Source organism: Quercus robur, chromosome 12 (assembly GCF_932294415.1).
Source record: "Quercus robur chromosome 12, dhQueRobu3.1, whole genome shotgun sequence".
In the NCBI taxonomy this organism is placed as follows: domain Eukaryota; kingdom Viridiplantae; phylum Streptophyta; class Magnoliopsida; order Fagales; family Fagaceae; genus Quercus; species Quercus robur.
Window position 1 is genome coordinate 30,931,422 of NC_065545.1, and position 12,277 is coordinate 30,943,698.

The window sequence follows — 12,277 nt, forward strand, 5'->3', positions numbered from 1 at the left end:
TCCAACTTGCTCTATTGGCTCTGGACGATGCCTTTGGACGAACTGGAGTTGGACTAATTTTCTACTTCCCTATCAGTAGTTAATTAGCCAAGTGATTACTTAGTCCAAATTTTAGATCTAGGTTAACACACAATCATATAATCATATCAATGTAAAGTGTGGAATATAAAGAACACAAAGATATGATGACCTAGGAAACCATACTGATAAAACCTGGGGAGAATTTAACCTAACTATCCTCAAGGTAAACTTGAATCCACTATGAAAGAATCGAAATTTTACAATAGACCACTAACATCCTATTGCTACCCACCAGTAGAAAACTTACTGATACGATCACGTGATAGCTCTGAGACCACGGACTCCTTATTTCTTTGATTCTGCAGCAAGTACAAGCACTTCTGCTTATGTATCTTTAAGCTTTTATTGCAGCAATTGAATGATCATTAAGCTCTCAATGAAATCTCATTCTTGATAATCCTAAGTATGTATGAAGGCAACCACCTCTCAGATCTCACAAGAGATTCATACACACAGCAAAATAGAGCAACCTCAAAAACGTGGCTAGGGTTTCCCTTTTATACCTAAGGCAAAACATAAAACCCTACATGTCATATGGAAAGGAATAAAAAGAATAATTTTAGAATATTCTTCTCTTCTCTTGTTTGGGAGTTTTAATGGAGGGAATGGAAAGTCCATTCCCTTGTTTGGGAGTTTAAGTGAGAGGGAATGGAATGGGTAGGAGGGAACACTCATTCCTCTCTATTCTCTTAAAACCTCAAATTTTCATTCCCCTCGAAATTGGGAGGAATGGGAGGGAATGGAATTAGATTTAATGATTTTTTTACTAGAACTCCCAAAATACCCCTATATATTCAACCTTTTAATTTAAAATAGGGGTCTAATAGTAATATTGTCATAAAATGATTCCATTCCATTCTCTCCATGTTACTCCCAAACAGGATTACTTACATCCCATTCCTTTCCATTCCTTTATTTTAAAAGATCTAATCAAGGTTACTTAATTCCATTCCATTCCATTCTTTTCCATTCCCTTCCCTTACTTAAATACATTCCATTCCATTCCATTCCATTCATTTCCATTCCCTTATGACCATCTCATTCCATTCCATTCCATTCCCTTATGAACTCCCAAGCGGAGCCTTAGGGCTGAGTTGGAAATTTTGCAGAAAAAACATTCTGCCTGACTTTCGATTGGTCGAGCCTAATTCTCAATCGATCGAGGCAGACCGAATTGCACAATGAATTCTGCAGCAGCTCGATTCCAACTTTACATAAAACACATACTTTGAGCAAGTCTAAACAAGACTATAAAACCTGTTTTGATCATGGTTTGCCAACAATACAATTTAGAGTTCTAATACATTAGTTTCTAAGTTCTTAGAACCTAACACAATCTTATCTTATAGTGACGTCCACTGATCATCTAATGGATTTGAGTTGCCTTAAAAGCCAAGTCATCACTTATTATCATAGTCTTTGAGCAGCCATTAAAGGTAAGGATCCAGTCACTTATTATTACAGTATTTCTGTTCGTTTGGAAGTTACTTATTTTTTATAATTTATTTTTATAACGTGAGACAAAAAGATAAAAGTTATTTATTTTTATTTATTTTTCTGATTATTTAAAATAAAATTGAGACAAAAATTAATTTGAGACCGCAGTAGATAATTTAAGCAAAAAAAAACTATTTTTTATAATCTGTCAGCAGGATAGCAATTTTTCCTTGTAAGTCAGGTTTCTCTCTTAACATCTCTTAACAACTACTGAGATATTTCTTCCTATGTCTTTTCCTATGTCTTGACATTCCACATAGAGGGTAAGGCCGGAAGTGCCCGAGCACTATCTAAGTTTTTTCCCCTAGTTAGAGGCCAAAGTGGCCGGGGAATCTACCAGACTCATGTTTTCAGAATCTTCACACAGTAATACCTGTTACCATTTATTTCGGGTTTTACATGCGCTCTACGGCATCCAACTTTTTTTAATGAAATTATTAGACTTGTGAACTGTTAACATAATTATCGGACCATAAACTTAAGAATTTTTGTATTATCCACTTTTTGTTTTTATGTGGTTTCTTTTTTTTTTTTTTTTTTTTGTTATCATATTTGTATAGAAAGAAAAAAAAAAATCATATGTTCAAGAATATGAATTGTTGATCATGTTGGAAAGGCTAAACTTCAAGCACCGTTGCAAATCTCCACCCAAATGAATGCGTCTCATAGGCAATCAAGGACAAGCATATCAGCTTTATTTAGACTAGAAAAATAGAAACATCTTACATGACATGTTGACTTAAAAAAGAAAGTAACTACAATACAGAATTTTATTTTGTGTAGAGCTCAAAGTTGGATAACCTTGGTGTTGGAACAGCAACTGTTGGGTTCAATTTTTTGGTAACAATACCAAAATTGTCAGAAAATTCCAACTCTGTACCATGTGGCAATTTCCACTCAAATGAATGCAAGAGCGAAGCTAAGATGTACATCAGAGTTTTTTCTGCTAATGGAAGCCCTGCACATATTCTTCTCCCAGATCCAAATGGAATATAATTAAAACTGTTGCCAAAATAATCCAAATTGCTAGACTCATTTAGGAACCTTTCTGGTTGAAATTCCAATGGATTCTCCCAAATCTTTGGGTCCCTATGTATCACCCAAACATTTAACCAAACCATACAACCTTTGGGTATGTAGTACCCACCAATAGTGCTAGATTGGCTTGGACAACGAGGCACTAGGAGGGGAAGCGCGGGGTGCAAGCGGAACGTCTCTTTAATGACAGCATCTAAATAGTGTAATTTGGGAAAATGGGATTCTTCAACTAAGCTATCCAAACCCACAAATTCTGTTAACTCTTCATAGACTTTCCTCATTGCCTCTGGATGCTGCATCAGCTCTGCCATCACCCATTCCACCATGGTTGATGTGGTATCAGTTCCACCCACCAATATGTCCTGTTAAAAAGATAAATAAAGTACTCATTGGAAGTGGCAAGCAAAATATGAACCCAATGTTTTGATGTTTAAGAAAATTTATACTAGAAGTTCCATTAATATATGCTATTGCTAGGGGTGTCAATGTTCGACCCAACCCGCGAACACGACATGAACCCGACACGGGTTTTTTCGGGTTAGGGTTGGGCTTTAATGGGTTTGGGTCATAAACGGGTCAACCCGAAAGCGATACGATAATAAACGTGTCATAAGTGGGTCAACCTGCGTAACCTGCAATAGACACGTTTGACATGCCAATTTATTTGTGTTAACCCGAAATGACTCACTTAACACAACTCGTTTAACTCGTATGACAAATAAATATTTATTTTATTTAAGATTTGTCAAATACCTTTATATCCAACATATATTTTAAATTTAAAAAGAAAAGTGAGTAATTACAAAAATTTACAAGGAATATAAATGGAAATTGAAACTTTCAGACCCTAGAACTACTAATATTTTTTTTTTTTTGGGCACAGAACTTGCACAAATAAAATTGGATGAGCTTGTGGAAGATGTTATGAATTTGGACATCAACAAAGAATCTATGGATGATAATCGTGATCATAGTCAGGATTAGTCTACTATTTGCTCAAATTTTTTCAATATTGATACTTAGCATTTGACGAGTTCTAAGGATATTATATTTTTGTTGAACTATGTTATTTTATTTTTGTTAAACTTTGTTATTTTGATTTGGGTTGAAGTGTAAAAAACTTATTTCTAAATGAATGTTGTATTTTTGTTGAACTATATTATTTTGAATGTGGGTTAAAGACTTGAAGTGTATGCACTGCTTTTTGGGATGTAAAAAAAAATTTATTTCTAGATGGATGTTATATTTGATATTATGTAGGTTGAAATGGATTGTATTACATTCGATTGCTGCCCCCCTTCCTCTACTTCTAACTGGAAAAAAAAAAAAAAAAAAAAAAAAAAAAAAAAAAAAAAAAAAAAAAAAAAAAAAGAAAAGAAAAAGAAAAGAAAAGAGAAGAAGAAGAAGAAAAGACCGATGCTGGATTGCCAGGAGCTTTGTAGCTCAGTGTGCACTTTTTAGTATTTCCCACCTAGATGTACTGTGTTCAAATCTCCCCTCTTATGTTGTTGTAACTATCAAGTTATCAAAAACAATTGATGCTGTATTTAGCAGTCTAATGATAGGACTCAAAATGGGGTGAGCTTAGTCTAACAATGTATTAGCTAAATTACTGGATCCATCCTGGTCGCACACTAAATTAATGGAGCACAAGCCACAAAGTAGAAGGTTGGGCATACCGTAAGCATGGCCTTCACTTGCCTCATGGTAATTGATGTTGCAGCACCATCTTGTTCCCTTAACTCCAAGAGAAGTTGCAAGAAGTCCTTCCTTTGTTCCATCTGTCCAGTCCCCTCATTTTTGCCTGTGTTAGAATTCATCCTTTTTTCAATGGCTGAATCAAGAATGGGCTCAATCCATTGCACAATCCTCTTTCCTTTTCTCTCAATCCCTTGTAAATCAAACATTGCAAGCCATGGGAAAAAGTCCGAGACATTTGGTTTTCCCATTAGCACCATCTGTTCCCCCACTAATCTTTTAAACTCAGCTCCAATTTTAGTCCCTTCCTCTCCTCGTAGCGAGTCACCCCACACCATGTTCATGACCGCGTTTACTGCAGTCACAAATGCCAATACCCCGATATCTATGGGAGTGCCTATTTTGTCATACACATTTCTAATAGACTTTTTTACTTCTTCCCTTCGTAGGGTGTAAGAACCATCAAGATTTGAATTACTCAGCATTTCTCGCACAAAAATCTTACGCAACTTCTTCCAATCAGGACCATATGATGAAAATGCAATATCAGCTCCCCCATATGAGGCAACTCGTGCAGCTATGGGAGGGTCACGGTTGGCGAATATTCTGTCTTGGTCACGAACCACTTCTTTCACCAGTGATGGTGAACTTATCACGACACATAATTTTTGTCCAAGCCAAACCTTGTAGATAGGTCCATAGAGCCCTGCCAGTTCCTCAAATTTCCTATGAAGGTTGGTACCTAGAAAGGGAAGGTACCCAAGTAGTGGCAAGCCACGTGGACCTGGTGGCAATGGAGGCTTTCTTGATTTCTTGGCTGCCCATAAGAACCAGAACAACACCGCGGATATAGAGACTAAAGCAGTGAGATTTGCTCTAGAAAGTTCATCTTTGTCGTTGCTAGCACTCCACCACCGTGACCACATGGCGGAAACTGTATTCAACATGTCAGCCTTTGTGAACGTAAAAAAGAAAATGCAAGAACTGAGAATAGGAAATTGATATCAAATATTGAAATGTTTAATGCAGAAGATCTGTGACTTCTTCGGGTATATATTTTGCACTTGATAGAGGAAATATATAATATGAAAAGGATTTTTGTGGCTATAGATTAAGATGATGAAATGACAATGATAATAATGAAAAGCAAGCAATCTTAGACAGTTTTGAAAACTTGGAAGTTTTGGAGCTTTTTTATTATTGGAAAAGAGGGACGGACGGCCAAGGGGGACCGGCCCCCCTGCGTCCATTTTTTTTTTTTTTTTTTTTTAAGTTATAATATTTTTCATTTTTATAGTTAGGGTCCTTTCCAAAATATTAGGCCATCTTTTTCACAATAAGCCTAATTAGCATCACCTAAATAGCAACTATCAAACTAAAAAATTTAACAAAAAAAAAACTATTTTACTACCAAAGAACCAAAAAATCATGTATTATTGGAAAAGTTAAAACTAAATTTTTACAACTACAGTATATTAGTATAAATACCAGTTGACTAGAGCAAGTTGTTAAAAATAAGATACAATATTTTATTAAGATTATATTTCTTTCTTTAATTAAAAAACTCAAATTTTCTTGCTTCCTTTATTATTTTAATAAATTATTTATATTATTTTAAATGAAGTTATAAAAAAAATAAAACATTTAATATTGGATATATTCTAGAGTGAGATGATAAAATAGAAAGTGTAACTTTTTGAGATACTAAAATTTTTATCACCACTAATATGAATGCTCTAACTTAAATAATAATAATAATAATAATAATAATAATAATATAATAAAATTCTAGTGAGCTTAGTATTAAAAAAAAAAACAATAATTTTGAGTATTTATAATTTTTTAATACTATAAAAATATATATAATTAAAATTTTATTTATTTATTTTTTTTATACTCCGACTTTAACTATCTTAAAATCCTGAATCCGTCCATATTAGAAAAGATATCTTAAAATCCTGAATCCGTTTATATTAGAAAATATCTTTTTTTTGGTTGTAAAGTGCTTTTTGGTTGACGCAAAGTGATGAAAGTTGATGTCAAAAACAACTCTTTTTGGCCTCAGAACTAAAATATTTTTCCTTTAAGTTGACAGCTAATATATTACATTATTCGTGGCAATATCTTTGTGGACGCACAAGATCTATGAACTTGGAATTTTTTGTTCAGAAGATCTGAAACTTCTTGCGTATATTTTGCCCATGCTGAAAAAAAAAAAAAAAAAAGAAAAGAAAAGAAAAAAACACTAATATGAAAAGCGTTTAGTAGCTATAGATAAAGATAAGATTGTCACAAAGATAATATTGAACCACGTGGAACAAAGAAATCCTATCAATTCAAGGAAAAACACCTATCCAAAAAATAAAATAAAATAAAATTCAAGGAAAAACGTAAATATCAACCTACTCCACAATTTTCGAGATTTTTTGAAATGTTTTAAAATTTTGGTCATTACTGACAAACATATGGGTAGATAGTCATCGACCGGTATGGACTCCTGTAAACACATTCTGACCGTCAGTTGGAAAGATAGAAGCAGACACGGAAAATGAGTCATTTTTTTAGTATTAGTGTTTTCTAGAAAATGAGTTATTTTTAAAAAAAAAATTTTTAAATTTTTTTTTATTTTTTAATATTTGGTAGCAATTTTAAATGAGTTAAAAAAAATCTTCTAATTTCTCTTATTTAGCTTACTGTGAAACAAAGTTGTTTTCCAAAAAAATTTAATGGAAAATAATGTTTAAAAATAAGTCATACTTTTTATGTTGACCAAAAATAATTTTCTTTTGACTCATATTTTTTTATGCTACCAAATATTAGAAAACACGAAAAATTACCCTTATACAAGATTTTTCATCAAAATAAACGTGACGTAAACCTTTTAATAATGGGAAACGGCAGGAGAGCCATTGCAAGTTTGGACCTTTTGTTTTCTTGCAGCTATTCTTTGCGCGCTCCCAAGCGAGTTCCTTCCGCTTAAATCGCAAAGATTAATCTTTCTCCAAAACCAAAACCAAAAAAAAAAAAAAATTGCAAAGATTAACCGACACTACAATAAAAATGACTTCGACGCAAAATAATAATATTTTGTTGCTAAAAACGTGAATTATTTGGTTGACGCAAAGTGATGAAAGTTGATGTCATAAACAACTCTTTTGGCCTCAGAACTAATATCTTTTTCATTTAAGTTGACAGCTAATATATTACATTTTTAGTAGCAATATCTTTGTGGACGCAAAAGATCTATGAACTTGGAATTTTTTGTTCAGAAGATCTGAAACTTCTTGCATATATTTTGCCAATGCTGAAAAATAATAATAATAATATGAAAAGCATTTAGTAGCTATAGATAAAGATAAGATTATCACAAAGATAATATTGAACCACGTGGAACAAAGAAATCCTATCAATTCAAGGAAAAACACCTATCCAAAAAAATAAAATAAAATAAAATTCAAGGAAAAACGTAAATATCAACCTACTCCACAATTTTCGAGATTTTTTGAAATGTGTTAAAAATTTGGTCATTATTGATGAATAAGTGAGTAAATAGTCGTCTATCAATATGGATGACTATAAGCACATTCTGACCATTAGTGGGAAAGATGGAAAAAGACACATTAAAGATAGAAATAAACTCCATTAAACCTTTTAATAATGGGGAAACGGCAGGAGAGCCGTTAAAATGGCCTTAATGAACTACTGTCTGGGTGTTACAAACCCCTATTCACTGAAGGACTTCATTGCCATCAATGCCATAAATCACACAGGTGCAACGGGCAAACACATTAACTCAAGGCTAGGCTATATAAAGCCAACAAGCTTAGGTAAATACCCTAAGAGACATTCGATTACAAAGCATATACTAGAGTTTATCAAACTTAAGCATCGGAGAGTATTTGGCTAGCGCCACCCTGATGTCCTTTATTACTATCCCTTGTTTTCTCAATAGGTACCAAAGCTCATCCATTGGCACTGACGAGGTTGATTCGACAAGTCATTGTATCTATATCGATAAAGCTCCTTAAGACTGATGGAATCAGCTACGACAGCACCCTCAGATCTGGTGGTAATGGCATAACAAATCCAAGCTTTAATCGCTAATGTGCAGGAGTTAATGAAACAGACTGAAGAGCGCATCCTGAGAGCAGCAACAATTCCCTTCAATGATGCAATCGCAGTTGACATGACGAAAAAGTTAGCAGCCTCTAGAACAGCAGGGGTAGGGATGATTCTAAGCACATTGAGAAATTCGTATGATGAAGAGCTTGAGGAAGGAATTGGACGAGGTGAAGAACACCATGAAGGGAAAGATGGTAATGAACCTCGATGGCATGCTCAAAAGAATAGACCCACCCTTCACTGCCAGCATTGTAGAATGCCCTTTGCCTCCAAAGTTTTGCCTCCCACAATTGGAGTTCTATGACGGCACAAAAGACCCCCTTGACCATATAGGGGCTTTCAAGACAATTCCGAATCTCTAGCAAACCTCGGATGAAGTAATATGCAAGTCCCTTCCCGCCACACTCAAGGGAGCTGCTAGGGTGTGGTTCAATAAACTGCTAGCATCATCCATTGCAAACTTAAAATAGCTCAATGACTTGTTTGTTCGGCACTTCATTAGAGGTCAGCACTCACCACAAAAGGCCAACCTTTTACTTGCTGACTATAAGGTAGCAAGAAGGGAGAGCTTGAGAGATTATGTGAAGCGTTTCAATAAAGCCATTCTCAAGATTGATAAGGTTGACGACCAGGTTATCATGATGACTTTTCAAGCTGGACTCAACAATCCTGATCTCGTCTTTTCATTGGGAAAGTCACCACCAATTTCTATGACAGATTTGTTGTTCAAGTCTCAGAAGTACATGAATGCTCGCGAACAAGATCCTAATGCAAATCAAGGATGAACCTGGCCTGAAGTGGCCAATGCTGTTAAGCTCGTCCTCTAGGAAATGAGATCCAAAGACATACGGTCACTTCCACAAGGATCATGGTTATTACATTGATGAATGTCGTGATTTGAAGGAACAAAATGAGGAACTGATCCAGAGGGGAAAACTCTAGAAGTTCGTCAAGAGAGATCACCAGTCTCGACCAAGGACGGAAGACAAGTCTCATGACGACAATAGGGACGATGGACAAGATCATCCAAAGCAAGCAATGGGGGAAATAAGGATGATAATTGGCGGACTGGCATCTGAAGGATCATACAAGTCCTTGAGGAGGGTGTATCAGAGACAAGTTAACAACATCCACATCAAGCATCCCTTTGCAAAGTACCATCTTTCGGACAATGATGACATAACTTTTTCTGAACAAGATGCTAACAGGGTCAAGCAGCCACATGAAGACCCCCTCATCATCATGTTGGAAATAGAAGGTTTTAACACGAGAAGGGTATTAGTTGACAATGGAAGTTCAACGGACTTCATGTCCATGACAGCATACTAGCAGCTGAGGTTGGACCCTAAATGGCTTTGGCCTTTCAAGTCACCTTTGGTCAGTTTCAATAGAGACTGTATCTATCCAAAGGGCATCAATTCGCTATTAGTCATAGCAGGGACGCATCTAGCTCAAGTAACAAAGCAGGTGGATTTTCTGATTGTCAATTGTCCATTGTCATATAATGTAATCCTTGGATGGCCAATTCTAAATAAACTCAAAGCTGCAACCTTGACTTACTGCCTCAAAGTAAAGTTCCCAACCCCACATGGGATTGGAGAAATACATGGAGACTAGCTATTAGCCCAGGAATGCTATTAGGCAATGTTAGGCTCAAAAGAAAATCACGCCTGGATGGTTGTGAAAGACCTCGACGAAAAAAGTGTCCCTCAAAAAAGAGATTCGGGTACCTTTTAGGGCACCTCTCTTTTTGGATAAGTGGTATGGAGTCGCTACTTATTTTTCTTTATACAAAAAAATAAGAAAAAATACTAATTACAAAATACATGACTGAATAGTTCCATTCATTGATTGAATAAAATTACATATTTGAAAGAAAATTAAAAAGTTACCTAGTTTTGGGTCCTAGTTACAATCTACCAAATATTTACATGGCTTGTTTTCCTAGTTACATTCTACCCAAAACAAATGAAGACAAGGCTAGATCTACTAAACCAGAAAACCTAAATCCAGAGGCTAGGTTACGGAATGAGAAGGTGTTAGGCACCCATTTCACCCAGACAAAGTCTGGTCTTCTAGACTTTTATGACCAATGTACTTTCTTATGCATATCATGAATGATATGTTGAACATGTGAATGAAAAATTAAATCTAACAAATTTATTTACAAATGAAGTCTCTTCTTTGGTTTTTTTTTTTTTTTTTTTTTTTTTTTTTTTTTTTTAATTCAGATCTGTTTTAATGATTAAGAAAATGATTTTGATTTGTCAAAATATCAAATTTTTTTTGTAGTATTAAAAAAAAAAAAGTGGTTTTTGATGATAAAAATTCAGATCTGTTTTGTTATATTTAAAAAAGTGATTTTTGATAACAAAAATTTAGATCTATTTTGTTATATGTTTTACAAAGAATGAAAAAGATTTTTTTTTAAGAAGAGAGTTTCACTCATAGTCCAAATTTATGCAATCATGAATTAAAATAAACACAAACACAATAATACACAATCTCTTTCTTTATTTTAACAATTTGCATGTACATTAAGAAAATCATATTTGCATCTTAAGAAAGATGCAAATCAATTTTGATTTGAGAAAAATTTAGACCTGCATCTCATAAAGATGCAGATCTCTTTTTGTTTGAGAAAATTCAGATCTACATCTAAGGAAGATGTAGATATGTTTTTATATTGAGAAAAACTCAAATCTACATCTTATAAAGATGCATATCTATTTTTTATATTGAGAAAAACTCAAATCTACATCTTATAAAGATGCATATCTATTTTTTATATTGAGAAAAATTCAGATCTACATCTTATAAAGATGCAGATCTTTTATTTTTATTTTTATTTTTATTATAGTATTGAGAAAAATTCAGATTTACATCTTATAAAGATGTAGATATGTTTTTATATTGAGAAAAATTCAGATTTACATCTTGCAAAGATGCAAATCTGTTTTGTTTTAAGAAAAATTTAGATCTACATCTTATAAAGATGCAGATATGTTTTTGTATTGAGAAAAATTCAAATCTACATCTTATAAAGATGCAGATCTGTTTTGTTTTAAGAAAAATAATTGCTCGCATGCAAATTTATTGACATTCAAGAAAAAGATTATAATAATCACATAAAAAACAATCATGCTTTAACAAAACAACAATTTACAATTCATGTTATGGATATTTGAAAAAGAAAGTGATATAACATGCATCATCACATCACAAGAAAAAGGGTGAAGGGAACAACCTCTTGCATGAGCACACTTTGTTCTTGAGAAGATGTTTTAGGGTTCAAAGAAATTTGTTCAATTTTCTTTGAAACCTAAAAACCCTAATTTTGTAGCAACACTCAGAGAGGGGATTAGAAAATATGGGTGGTTCGAAAGTAAAAAAACGTATGTCTCTCAGAGCATAAAAAAAAAGGTGTTAAATTATGAGGTTTAGTCTTTATTTATAGAGGCTAGAAGACTCTAAAAAATAGGTACTAATGATTAGGGTTTGAATCCGGATGCATCCTTTTGTGAAAAGATCAAAAAGGGTATACATAATCGTCACCCGAAGGCCGCTTCGAATGCACTTTCATGTTTAGGTGTCGTTTGGACTCCTCTTTTAGGGTTTTTTGGCCGATCCTTGTACCTAGACGCATTTTCATCCTCCACCTATGATTTTTCATCTCTTTTTTAGATAATTCAAGATATTTAAGGACAATTATCTTGTAGATAAATACACTAAAATAAATCTTGATAAAGTTCAAATTATCCATAGTTTTATTGTTATCTAATCATCCATTTTATTCCCATGCATGCATCCCTATTTTAAACATTAATTATCAACCAATCAA

At 33.8% G+C, this 12,277-nt stretch overlaps 1 protein-coding gene across 2 annotated transcripts in view; it reads right to left on the bottom strand.

Annotated features, from left to right (window-relative positions):
* Positions 1-2,244: 2,244 nt before the first annotated feature.
* LOC126710356 (flavonoid 3'-monooxygenase CYP75B137-like) overlaps positions 2,245-12,277 on the bottom strand; it is a 96,845-nt gene continuing 86,812 nt past the window's right edge. The window contains exons 1-2 of one of the 2 annotated variants that reach the window (XM_050410774.1): positions 4,296-5,472; positions 2,245-2,978 (exon numbers count right to left, since the gene is read on the bottom strand). In XM_050410774.1, the coding sequence (XP_050266731.1) occupies positions 2,349-2,978; positions 4,296-5,261 (1,596 nt within the window). In that variant the 5' untranslated portion in view covers positions 5,262-5,472 and the 3' untranslated portion in view covers positions 2,245-2,348. Of the gene's footprint in view, positions 2,979-4,295; positions 5,473-12,277 lie in introns of those variants that run through there. The other variant, XM_050410775.1, reaches the window with a different exon arrangement.